Genomic DNA, 14,262 nt, shown 5'->3' on the forward strand with positions numbered 1-14,262 from the left:
CTCCGATTGTTACTAAGGTTGGCAACCGGGTCCTGCCGTGGAGAGGCCGCTACAACACTCAAGCTGGCAAGGTCGCCCTAATCAATGCCTGCCTTTCCTCCTCTCCATGTTCCTTTCGGGAGGGACCCACGTTGGGTTTGACAAGCACAGGGGTGCCTTTTTCTGGAATTCGGCGGACAACAAGCGCAAATATAGGATGGTGAAATGGAAGTTTATCTGCAGACCTAAAAACCTTGGTGGGTTGGGCATTATTAACACTGGTGTCATGAACAAATGCCTCATCTTAAAGTGGTGGTGGAAAATCATGTATTTTGTGGAGACCCTGTTGTGGCTCACCATTCTCAAGGCTAAGTACTTCCCTACGTTGAGCCCCATGTTTGCTCCATCTTCCGGTGGTTCCCAATTTTGGCATCAACTCGTTAAAGTCCAACCGATTTTCCAATCTTTGGTCAAGTTTACAGTCAGGAATGGAAAATCTACTCGCTTTTGGTTAGACTGGTGGTGCGGGGAAGCCACCCTTGCGGTGACGTTCCCGGTCTTGTTTTCTTACTGTCCTAATCCGGAGATCTCTATCTTTGAGCTCTCGCTGAATAATTGGGATCTAGACCTTCGTAGAACGCTATCTCCTGAAGAGTTGGAAGACTGGCATCATCTTATTGCTTGCTTCCCGTTGCTCTCGGAGGAAGAGGACTCGGTGGTTTGGCCCCATTCTGCTTCTGATCGCTTTTTGGTTAAGTATGTGTATACTAAACTTATTTCGGGCTCCCCCACTTCCAAGTTCAAGTGCATTTGGAGTGCCCGTGTCCCACCTAAGATCAAAATATTTCTATGGCAAGCATTTCATGGGAAGCTTCCTGCGGCGGATCAAATCCGGAAAAGGAACGGTCCGGGCTTGGACAGATGCGCCTTGTGTGGGGACATTGAAAACACTGATCATATCTTCTTCCGGTGCTCTTTGGCTAAATTTGTGTGGAGTTGTACCCGTTCTTGGCTTCAAGTGGCTTGGAACCCCTCGTGCTTTGTGGATCTACGGAGATTGGTCAACGGCTTATCTGGGGTTTCTAAAAGGGTCTTCTTGGTTGGGTTCGCAGCGATCTGTTGGTCGTTGTGGACCACTAGAAACAAGTTTACCATTGAACATATCTTCCTAGCTAATCCTGTTGATTGCTTATTTAAAACTGGGATATTCCTGCAGCAGTGGAGATCATTGACTAAGGATGCGGACCACGAGGCCTTTGACGTTATGATGTCCAAGATTCGGGTTACAGCTTCCTCCTTGGCGCACAGACATCGGGATGCTTCTTAAACCCTGGCGTCTTCTCTATTTATCTTTGGGCTGGCCTGCGTGTCATGACTGGCTGGTTGGCCATGTATCCAAACTACTTCTATCTGACCCGGCCCGACCGGGCGGTACGCCGAGCTGCCGCGCCCTTCGATGAAGAGTCCTGTCGACGCCATGTCCCTCGCCTTTGACACGGCCGTGTCGCTGCACTTCGACGTGTTTGTCTTCGAGAAAGATGTATCAGCACAACATAGCAAACAAGCCGAGGCTTCAACGCTCGAGAAAGGGAAAGATGAGGTCGTTGAGGAGGAGGAGGAGCCGAGGGAGCATGTGTTGCCTTTGGAATTGTTCTCGTCGCTTACCTGGCAATGGGAGAAACGAGAATTCATGCCTGGGTATTGTGCCCCAGGGAACCTTTATGACATTCTTGCGACCACTTCGCCTAGAAACCAAACGGTGTGGTCTTCTGAGTGCTGGCGTAGGTCGCTCTACATGCATTGCCACTATAGCATCCTCACGATCCTACGTCCGTCAAAGGGAACTTACGACATGGTTAGACTCCCTGGGAAACCCTGCACGAGGTGCATATACACGTCGCCTTGGAATTCCATCTTAGCAAACTACGAAAGAGGGATTCACTATGTGACGGTCGACGAATTGCATCTTCAAGTATGGATGTTAACCGATTCGACGGATGGTCAACTAGATTGGACACTAGCATACGATGTTAGCCTCAACCCGCACGGTCATATGATTAAGCCTCTTACAATACAGCCCAAGGTGACATGGGGTGTTGTCAGAAGCAGGACTGGACCGACTAGCATAGGCTACAATGACGATTATGATAACTTGGAAGAGAAGGAGGACCAAGCCACAACAAATGACTCTGAATATTTTTGGGACTCAGACAATGACAACTTCATCAACGTGGTCGGAGGAGCTGTCCACCTTAAGCCGCCGGAATGGGGTGCCCACTGTAGGATCATGGGATTCCATCCCCACAAGAATGCACTCATCCTCATACTTGATTGGGCGGTGGTAGTGTATTATCTCGACATGTCGAGGATGCAGTATCTTGGCGACTCACATGAGCTCTTAAAAGACCCTGTGCAAGATGTTTTCTATGTCAAAGGATCGTTTACTTACCGCCCTTGCTACAAGGACGTGCTATGGGTGGGGAAATTTTTCATGCTGTCTTAGACTGGTATATAGCTCTATTGCACTCCCTCCATTCCCAAATATAAGTATTTCTAGAGATTCCACCAAGTTTTTTTTTTAGAAAAGGAGGACGACCCCCTGCCTCTGCATCTGGACGATGCATACGGCCACTTTATTAATTATTGACACAAGACCGTACAGAGTCATACAACAATAAGTCTAAAGCCACCAAACTAAGCAACAACCGTCGCTATCCCTATCCAGTTGATGTAGGGGCGCTGAAAGTCTGGGCCTAATACCAAACAGACCACGCAGCCAAACCTAAACATCTAAAGACTTGAGGTCCCATCCAGGACGCCTGCCGGGTATGGGCACCCACCAGTCCGGCGTGCTTCTCAACCAGGACCCCTGCCAAGTGACTACATACAAAGTAAAATAAGTGAATCTACACTCTAAAATATGTCTACATACATCCGTATGTTGTATTCCATTTGAAATGTCTAAAAAGACTTATATTTAGGAACGGAGGGTGTATATAGCATTTGAGATGCACTTTACCCCTAGGCTTAATATCGTTTCTATGTATGCTCTCCTGCGTGGTTATATACATATAGTTCCCATTGAACGGAATATTATTTTTTGTTCTGAAACTTGCTCAATAAACTGATGTGTGCTATTTATTTCTTGTGTACAAGCAAGAGATTGCTTGGTCTCTTTAGTACTCCGGATCACTGGTGTGCGTTCGTATAGGTACATATATAGTGTTTCTTGTTTGATCCGGTATATATAGCTTCTTCGTTACTAAGTTTCATGCACCCCTCCCCCAAGTTGATCTGCTCCTGTTGTTTCTCGAAGTTTTGATATTTTTGATGTTCTTGCATTTGCACAAGGACTCACTACAACACGGTAGTATCCAAGGTGTTCTGTAGTATCCAAGGCCGGGTCAGCCACTGACATAGTCGTCCAGGTCAAAACCGAATTGACTTCTAAAAAGCAAATTGACATAGTTTTTTTAGGGTCAAACTGACACAGTTATATACTCCCTCCATTCCATAATGTAGTGCCTATAGATTTTTATAAAAGTCAAACTTTGCCAACTTTGACCAAGTGTATAGAGAAAATTGTCTACATCTACAATACCAAACATGTATATTCTGAAAATATAACTCACGATGTATCCAATGAGGTGCATTTGGTATTCTAGATATACCTACTTTTCTCTATATACATGGTCAAAATTTATAATGTTTGACTTCTGTAAAAATCTATAGGCACTACATAATGGAACGGAGGGAATAATGGTTATCACAGATTGGGATTCCATGACTTGGAGGCACTTTCCAAATGAACATATAACAACTTTCAAGGCACTTCCACGACAATTGGACGTCTAACAAAAATTAGAGCAGGGACGACATTAAAACCCAAGTTTGCAGTTGCAGCGCAACAGTGCTTACTGTACCCATCGTAGCTACTGTGCCATAATATTTCTGTACAAGGTGACCTGATCAAAGAACTACTTACAGCTTGCAAAACGATTTGACCTAGCTATTACAATGCGTATGACCTAGACTGGCCTAACTAGTCTCTGCAGAGGACTTGGCGCTCAGTTCTCTTGTGTTGCAAAATCGCCCCACCGAATGCCCGCCCCCGAAGGAGGATGCATGTTGAAAACGTAAGCAACTTGTCCTGCTACCTGCCCATCAAGTTGACGGATGCCCATGATCGGAAACCACTTAAGAGGCGCTACATTTAACAGGAATGATTCACCAAGAACGAAGAAACACTCCCTTGCCAATTTTTCCACCTATAAAAAAACAGCAGCCAATGTCTGTCATTTTTAGCAGTGGACTGATGTAATGTAATAATGTTGCCTGTTGACTAAGCTGAGATTCTGAAGGTTATTCACAGATGTTAAACAGGCCATATGTACCAGAAAATAAATACAGTAAATAAACTACCACTAGACATGCAAAACAAGACACATGGATCCAGTAGATTTATTCACTGTAATGGTGTGATACAACTTAAGAAATGGCGTACCTGTATCTTAACAAACTTTATGTTACTCATGATCAAGATGATCTGCACACTAGGTAATGGTCCCGACAATATCTTGATGGCAATATTCTCAAAGAACTTCTGCAAGACGTGGTGGTTGAGTGTTGAACCAGAACCATAATCATCTACCAAAATAATTCGCTTTAGTCTCGTCCAAGGAACTGGTAGTTCATGTTCATCTCCAATAGTTAGATGAGAAGGATCAGCGACATTCTGGACTTTTCTCAGATTGTTTGCAACTAAATTACGCTCAGCCAAATGCAGATCAGGTGTAATGTCAACCATGTTATGAAGTTGAGAGGAAAACTTCAGATTTTTGTCATTCACGACAAGAATGTGACCATTTTCACCTCCAGTCACTAACTTCCTCCAACCTATGTCAGCCTGCGGCCATGGTGGATCTTCTGGATTCATTTTAGAAGTAACAGATGAAGAGCTCAAAGAGCCAAGATTGTGTGCAAATGAACAAGAGTCGCCATTTCTACAACCCTGATCAAAGGAACGACATATCAGAAGCAAAAATGTTAATTCATACCCATCGAGTTGTCAAAATACCAAGTTAACATATACATGCAGTTAGGTAGATATAAAAAGTGAGATACAATGGGCGAGGACCGCCATGGACAATATATTAAGCGAGAGACCACCCGGGTGAGATACCAGAAATTCATTCCTGACGGCATTCAGACTCCAGTCAGGCTACTGCTCAGTTCTCAGTTAGTTAGATATAACTTTTTTTTTTGCGGGAAAGTTAGATATAACTTTAACGAAATGCATGTTGGCACAGTATCACTGCTGTCAATGTCATGTGACCTGTTACCACCATTTTATTCCTAGTGTCATGAATGAGTTACATTTAATATTACAATGAAGGAACATGTCAAGTCCTTCGCTGAGGCAGGGAAAAGTGTATCAAGTAGTTGCAGTAGAATATTGAGGATGTAGGTTTGTAGTTCAGTTGGTCTGCATCCGGCTGGCTATAACATGATGTACTATGTCGCAGAAATTGTGGTTACTACAATTTAAGATATGAAATTAGGGCAATCCTTCATTAAGATCTTACTCAACACATAGAAAAATAACCAAATAACGTATATATCCCGCAAATGACGCGCTGGGAAAAAAGGGCAGGTGATAATAGCATGAAAGAATGCAACAGTCCACCTTTAATGTGAGGAAGAACTTGCATGCTCGTTTCGAGGCATTGGATAAATTGTTAAGAGGTCCTCTGTATGTTTCACTAGATCCATCATGGTAGTCCACACACGTCACTGCAAGTTCTATCTTCATCTGTGAACCAATCAAGAAGCATTATATTTATACTACTTTATGTCATATATACAGGTAACTTGACAATGCATACAATTGATATAATACAACACACCTTTTCAATAACCTTCATGAGGGTATTAACAATGTCAGTGGCTCCAAAATCAGTTGCAGAAATATAAGGGATTGCAGCACACCTCTGTGAATCTAAGTGAGAACTGTCAGTTTCCAACGGGAGTGAAGTCATATGCTCTGGCTCCGGCAGTTCAGGATCACGACATTCATGGTGGAATTCAGAGGTCTGAAGGTACTTTGGAGGATTGATTTCCAGAAGAAATTGAGGCCTAAACCGGTGCAGTGTGCTCATAATATTATCATCTGTTCAAAAGAAAGAGTTACCAAGAAATGTCCATATATTGTATTCTTGGAAAAGTATTTTGATATTTGCACTTCTACGAGTAGGTCCTCACACCAACTATGTATATTTTAATTTTTTATTGCAACACAAAATGCTGATGTATAACACAGTAGGCTACAGCAGGCAACACTTTCCACCATCTTATGTACACATTTTCAAACTTTTAGTGGAAAACCATGATAATGTTAGAGTACCTGACACACATCAATAGATGCAAATTGTGCAATCAAAATACACTTCAGAAACTTTTTATCGCAAGTTAAAGGACATACAAATTTTGGAGATGTTGTTAAGTGCTTTCAGCACGAGATTGTGTAATCTACACCATTCTTGTTCAACTTTCAAGATCTCATATGCATTTGATTCTTGGTTCTTGGAAACATTTGTCAGGTACTCCAGACGAAACTTATCCTGAAAAAATTAGAATATGTAACTTTGGTGAAAAATAAATAGTGTTAACAGAATCCAAATAAAAATATATACATTTTTTTCATCAATAATAATATTCACTTAAGGGCCATGATATAGTATCCTAGAAATAGTCATCTACTCCCTCCGTTCCTAAATATTTGTCTTTCTAGAGATTTCAACAAGTAACTACATACGAAGCAAAATGAGTGAATCTACACTCTAAAATATGTCTATATACATCCGTATGTGGTAGTCCATTTGAAATCTCTAAAAAGACAAATATTTAGGAATTGAGGGAGTATTAGGAAAGGTATTACCAGAAAAAGATAGTACGAAAAGAGAATGAGCGTGTAATTGTTACTAAAAAGGACTTGAAAGTTAAGATTACAAATATAAAAATAACCAACTCCCAAAAATGTCCTAGACATATATGCACAAGGTATTTTATTACACATAAGACAAGATGTACCTTAAACATACGCTGCCAAAACTGATATGCCCGGAGATTTGCGATGACTGTAGCTTCCTTCTTGCTAATTTGTTGGAAGGTACGTTCATCAAAATAATCATCTCTAATCTTCTTGCGCTGTAAAACAGAAAGTAGGATACATAACTAAAAGAACACGGGGATACAAGCATGTCACTTGAAGTAACTAGAACATACCAATGCTTGATCACCAAAAGGTTGCAGTATAGGAAGTGGTTGAATGTCCAACATAATGCCTATCAGGATTCCTTCATGGAGATACCCCATCTCACCAAATTTCAGGGTAAGAACAGAAGCATGAAATGACAACGGCAAACTATCGAGCAAATAGCCATAAAATCTGGGATGATACCCTCCAGGGAATGCTGGCTGAAATGCATCAATTTGAACAAGAGTATCTAGAGCATCTTTAATAACACTGGATTCCGGTGGATTGAGAATTTTTTGCAGCAGCACTGCCAACAAGTGACTGTTAGTGAGAATATTACATTAATATAGATATATACGAAGAAGAGTGACAGTGTATAGTAATGAATGATCCCACATACCCAAATATGTTTTGTTTTCAAATGCATGTACTAAGGTTTTTAAGATCTTACTAACTTGTACAGAGAAGTATTTGGTGTTTCTTTTAACTTCAGTAACAAATTTCCATTAATTTTCTTTGCACACTATTGTAACCTCACTCACTCGGGCTTGTAAATACACTTTATAACTATCCAATTTATCGAGATGCAAGCTTTGCGTTTTCTCGAAAATATACGTAACAAATTTTACAGAATTTAGTAGTCCCCATCTATATATCAAAGGATGTACAAAGTGTTAAAAAAATAGGCACTTAGGGACACTGGTAAAATATTTAAATACGAGTAGTAAACATAGTGAGAATCAAAACAGGAATTCTTAATTCAATGACTAAGTTTTTAAAACTTGAAAAAAAAAAGATGATACTGAACTCTTAAGATAGGTACAAGTGAGGTGGGTGCATCAATGTCAAAGAATTTGAGAACTGCTCCTATAGTTCACTATTCCTTGGCTGTGTGAATCACAGTGATGCAAAGGCGGTTCATTTTACTGTCATAATCCGAGCACAGAAACATCAAGCAAGATTAGTGGAATTGCAGAGAAAGAATTACCAATGGGGTCGTCATGCATAGCTATGGACTCTGCACAACATATCATGAGTGCTTGGTCTCTCAAGGATAACATTGAAATGGCAGGGCTTTCATGATCAGGAAAAGCGTTGTAAAATGGCTCTGTTACCAAGCGAAAAATCTGGCCATCACAGGTTCGGCCTGTCCTTCCTTTCCGCTGCTCAGCCTAAAAAAGTTATAACTAGTTTCAACATGAGGGTCAAAAGTAAGTTAAAAGTGAATAGCATCAGTATATCTGTGATACTAACCTGAGACTTGGAAATCCATACAAGCTTAGTTGAGTCGGTTTTCCTGGTTCGGTCCCAATAGACTTGCAATTATCTACAGGAATCAATAACATAAGCAACTCCTGGAATAGTGACAGACGATTCGGCCATGTTTGTGGCCAGTATAACCTGCAATTAAAATATTTGAATGAGTCCGTGGAAGGATTGTTAAATTACAAGATAAGAGGACATTGCTCCAATTATGTAAACATTTTATGTATCCATGCTAAATTTCGCCTCCCATGCATCCTGTTATGTTCACTAAATTGAAATTTGTGTAGTTCCCTCCCCTCAAATAAACTTATGTGGTTACCATAGACGATTTACAGACTAATAACAGTAGGGGGCAGCCATGACGGTGCCCTTGGGGCCAAGGATCAAAATACGGTTCCGTGTTCCGAAAATGTGAAGTGCGAGAGGGTAACAGCCTAACAGGTGCTACGATGCAAACTTTAGGGGTCAAATACAAAACTTATGGCTAGTTTTATGTTTGCCCCATCTGAATGGATCTATTCTGTAGAATTTTCCCCACGTGCTTAGACCCTATGAATGGATCTATCCTGTAGAATTTTCCCCCATGCGATGCGACATATGGCTAGGTTTAGTGATCTATGGAAAACCTCTAAGATTGATTTTTTGGGTGATTCCTGTGATCCAAAAGATCCTCAAAGTAGCTACCGTATAAATGTAACTGATCTCTATGAATTATATTGATCCAATTTTGTTCCAAACTTACTAATGATGATGATGATTAGCAACTCCAAATGAGAGAAGGGGGTTAAAGATACTGGATGCTACGATGTCCTAAACAAAGGTCCTCCAGCACACCACCTCCCAAAATCAGAATTCATTTATTTTCGATGTTATTATCCCCCCAGAAAAAGTGGTCCCTGGTCCCTGGTCCTTACATTGGACAAGGCAAATGATGGAAAAATAAACAAAAATTGGAATCATATGTTACCGAACAATTGTAGGAAAATGGAGAGAAATGTCGTTATAGCAATGAGCCATTGCAACAATACAATGGCATTTAGCAAATAATGATAGTGATATTATATCTTAGAGATGGTCTGGGCTTCCTGTTTGTGGTACACTCTACATACCACCTGTGCATTGTACTTGGCTTAAAGAACATTGGAATACACAAGTTGCTATTCCACATGGTATCAAGGTTTCAATCATCAAATTCAGTTCCATATAAATACTCCATAGAATACATACCCTACTCCTATGTTACATAAAGGCAAGTGCATTACGCTACTAACACCACACATATGGCTTGAAAGTAGGAACAAATATTCCATGTAGAAAAGATGCAGTTGTACCAAGTTAAATTGGTATGTAACAACTTGTACCTTTCGGCAAGACTCTGAGGCCTTCATAGTTTCCAAAGCTTCATCTGTGTCAATGCTGCGATGAAGAATATGTACTTTCAAAGTTGAACAACCAGACAACCGAGCCCACTGCTCCTCCAATGCATGGTATGTAGGAAGAAAAACCAAAATACTCCTTTCAGTATCTGGTTCACTTTGGTGTATGTGCAACAATAACGTGTGGATAAGATGATACACGTCAGGACTAAGAACAGCATCTGTTTTAAAATGTTCTCCAACACAATACTTTGTCGACAGTGATTCAGAATCCATCTTCAGCATGTTATCAATCTGCATTCCGTTGCATCAGGTAATAAGAAATAGTAGGGGAGCAAAGTAGAAGGTGTGAACCTAATGTATTGATTGTATGAAAAATTAACAAACAACAAACAGGGACCAGGAAAGGTAACAAACACCTAATTATTATTAGTATATAGTACTACTACCACCACTGCTATAGTACTATTACCATCATTTTTTCTGTTAGTGATAGCAGCAATAATAATAATAGAAATAAGTTGGCATGTTATGGTATAATGCTACAATATGTTAAAATGGCTATGCAATATATCAGAAGGATTAAAATCCGTTCTAAAATTCTAAAATATATGAGACAAAGATTACAAAATAAACTACAGCATGTTTGGTAATCAGACATTGAAAATTAGAAGGTACATCATGCAACGAGGGGTATATTAGGGACAGTGAACGAGGATAATTCACTTCATTTTCGAGCAAGAATCTGTATATACCTGCTCAAGATAATGAGTATTTAACCAAAAACTACCACAATTCACGGAACCGTGACGAAAAACTACCACTTTACGATTTTGTGCGAAAAACTATCATTTTTTCATTAATCCTTGACTAAAAACTACCATGTCTGAAAAGTGTCCGTTTTGGCTCTTTTAAACGCGTTTCTGACAGAGTTGGCCCACACATAAGCGGGCTAAAAAAGCAATCGGGTCCCTAGTTTTCTTCCAAAAAAGCAATCCAGTCCTTCCTTCGAGGCCCAGCACGGCGAGCACATCCAGTCCTGTAGCAGCGGCAGCGGCAGGAGGAGGATGGTGGTGAAGAGCGGAGGCGGCAACGACGCGAAGGAGGGGGCCGCGGGCGCGGCGGTGCAGCGGTGGGTGGAGGCCGGCGGCGGGAGGCTGGTGCTGGACGGCGGGCTGGCCACAGAGCTCGAAGCCCACGGCGCCGACCTCAACGACCCGCTCTGGAGCGCGAAGTGCATCCTCTCCTTCCCGCACCTCATCCGCAAGGCAAGCCGCCGCCGCCCAAGTCAATCCGCCGGCCACCGACGTGCGCAGGGGCACCGAAGCTTCCTCCATTCCGTCCTTCCGCCCGACCCGCGCAGCGATCTTGATTCCGCCGGGGCTGGGGAATGGGGGTGGAGGAGGAGGGCGCCATCAACGGCGGCGAGGAGGGCCCCGGCCTTGGCCTCGCGGCGGCGCCGCACGACCGCTGGGTCCTGCTCCGCCCCGGCCAGGGCTACAAGGTGCGATTCTGCCCCGGTCCTCGTCTCTAATCGACTGGCTACAGGACTAGATTGCTTTTTTGGAAGAAAACTAGGGACCCGATTGCTTTTTTAGCCCGCTTATGTGTGGGCCCAACTAGTCAGAAACGCGTTTAAAAGAGCCAAAACGGACACTTCTCAGACATGGTAGTTTTTAGTCAAGGATTAATGAAAAAATGGTAGTTTTTCGCACAAAATCGTAAATTGGTAGTTTTTCGTCACGGTTCCGTGAATTGTGGTAGTTTTTGGTTAAATACTCCAAGATAATGGACTTCTCTCTGGAACGTGTTAGTGCATGGGATGCTCGGGATGGTAATCAGTTCAACCTTTCCAATATCTTTAAAGTAATCAACATATCGTGTGCTATCAACAGTGGCAGACATCAAAACCAGCCTATGTGAAGAGTGACATAATATGTATTAGCAATCAGCAGGAAGGAGTTAAGATCATTTTCCACAGTAGACAGAAAACATAAATATTATTAAAAAATTGGATAGAATGCACCAATGCTTGTTACCAGAGTACTTACTTGAAGTCACTCTTTTCCATCATAAACTGCTTGATAATAGCAAGGACAAGATCAGATTCCACAGACCGTTCATGAATTTCATCAAGAATAATAACCTTATATTGCAATGCAGCAATGCCGTGTTGACGAATTTGCTCTAGCATAACACCAGCTGTTTTGAAAACAATTTTTGACCTGATCCATACATTAAAAAAAGTCTAAAAGTCATTCCATAGCAATGCAGCACAAACAATTTACCATATATTGTCAAGCCGGTAAGGATGGATCATGAGATTCAGGTAATTAAGATACTTCAAATAAGTAGAAGGCTATGTGATGGAAAATTGGAAATTTCGAGTCAAATAAGCTCGAAGTAGAGATTAAGATGTCATAATGGTGGCATTCCCAACATAAATGAACTGCAGGTTAACTGTCCAAATCATCTCCTACCTCTTCAGTGTAATGGAGATGAAGAAACTGACATTATGTATATATTTTTTTGGTAAGAATGACACTCCAAACTGACAGGTACTACAAGCCTAAAAGATAAGAAGCAATATAATTTATTTATATGTGCATATGGATTATTTATTTTGGAATAATAGGCATTGAATTGCCAATATAATCTAAAGCCGGAATTGAACAAACTCATTAATGCACGTGGATAACTGGATATAGCTATGAATGGTAAATCATGTCTGCATGACTTCTATGAAAAGTGCATGCACAATTCATATATATAAGGGAGATATCAAAAATTAATGAACAACAAGGATTGAAGGAATACATGTCTATAGCATGATTTCCATTTTCAGCTGTCATGGGTCCACCAACCCAGACCAATCTATACTGCCTGCAGCTCAGCTTTGAAGATAGTTGTACTGATTTCTATAAGGCTCCTAAGCATTCTATGTCAATACAGTGGTTTTTTGGTATCAAGATAACAAAGATCCACTCTAGTTTCAGCTATAGCATGAAACCATGTAATGTAAGGCTAAGGACATGGACTGATCCCCTGTCCTGTGTCTTGAGAATGTCACTTGTCACACTTGCAAGTTGCAGCAGACAGCAGTATCAGGTGAAGTACGAAAGTTTCAGATCCTAGATAGTCGACAATAATCAGATGGTAGAATAATTATAGCAACGCAGTTGGTACCCATAGGGATGTGGTCCTAGACATTGCAAGATCCGGACCACTTATCTATATGACATTTTAATATTTTTTGACAAAATGCAAAAGATTGCTGAAATGCTTCCTCTAGGTAGTACACGTTTCAGGAGTATATATGATGGGGCTGCCTAAGCTAAAGTATCCTGCACAATAATGTCTGTCGAAATCAACGCAGAAGTAGAAGGAACATTCTAATGATATCTGCCTAATATTAGGGAGTGGGGCCACTGATTCACAACGAGGAGCTACCTTGTTGAGGTGAGATTCTTCATATTTGGGTGGCCTATATGATATCCAACTTCTTGTCCTAGCATCGACTTGCGAGAATGAGCCACCCTTTGAGCAATGGCTACCACAGCAAACCTCCGAGGCTGTGTGCACATAATGGGCTCCAGGTTTTCTTCTAGAAGGAATTGGGGAATCATGGAGCTCTTTCCTGCAATGAGATAAACAAGCGACCATATCCATTATCAGTATATAATAATTAGGCCGAAAGTTACATCCGAGCCCAAGACAATTATGTCAAAATCTAGACTGAATGTGTTGGCATCAAGTGAAGAGAGAAGCCATATGGATGAAATCAGCCCCATGAAACTTGAAGCGACGCATGTAGCTGCACCCCTCAAACACAGAGCGTTCCACGAAATCTCCAACAAGCGGACGCAACAATCAACGAACAAATCTGAACTGAAACTCTGTTCAGCAACTCCACATGTACTAGCGCCAGAGGAAATCGAAATAGGAAGGAAATGGGGAATCCGAGGCAAATTCGTAGAAGAAGGGTCGCCATCGACCAAGACAAATATAGCACCATCCCGGCCCAAAACCCCTGCCGTCTTCGTCATCCACTTCCCCTAAAACTGCGAAGAGAGCAAGGTCCCCGAGACCAAGGTTCAATCGCTCTAGAGTTGTGTTCCCAATCCGGCCGAAACTCTGCTCCAAAATCCTCACGTACTAGCGGCAGAGGAAATCAGAATTCAAAATACGAAGAAAAGGGGAATCCGAGACAAATTTGTAGCAATGACTGCCGTAGAAAAATATAGCAGCATCCTGGCCCAGAGCCCTTGTTGTCTTCATCCTCCACCATCCAGGTTCCTCTCAAACATGCGAAGAGAACAAAGGTCCCCGAGACCAAGGCTTCAATCGAAGTTGTAGCCCCGCTCCGGAGTTGTTCCCAATCCCTCG

The 14,262-nt window shown here is 41.7% G+C and overlaps 1 protein-coding gene and 1 pseudogene across 1 annotated transcript in view; both read right to left on the reverse strand.

The window, feature by feature from the left end:
- Nucleotides 1-3,816: 3,816 nt before the first annotated feature.
- On the reverse strand, nt 3,817-11,398 carry LOC119324665 (annotated as a pseudogene).
- Nucleotides 11,399-11,616: 218 nt separating this feature from the next.
- Nucleotides 11,617-14,262, reverse strand: part of LOC119350251 (zinc finger CCCH domain-containing protein 4-like) — a 3,629-nt gene continuing 983 nt past the window's right edge. The window contains exons 2-4 of the mRNA XM_037618174.1: nt 13,327-13,513; nt 11,928-12,101; nt 11,617-11,791 (exon numbers count right to left, since the gene is read on the reverse strand). Of these exons, the coding sequence (XP_037474071.1) occupies nt 11,617-11,791; nt 11,928-12,101; nt 13,327-13,513 (536 nt within the window). The remainder of the gene's footprint in view (nt 11,792-11,927; nt 12,102-13,326; nt 13,514-14,262) is intronic.

Source organism: Triticum dicoccoides, chromosome 1B (genome assembly GCF_002162155.2).
Source record: "Triticum dicoccoides isolate Atlit2015 ecotype Zavitan chromosome 1B, WEW_v2.0, whole genome shotgun sequence".
Classification (NCBI taxonomy): Eukaryota; Viridiplantae; Streptophyta; class Magnoliopsida; order Poales; family Poaceae; genus Triticum; species Triticum dicoccoides.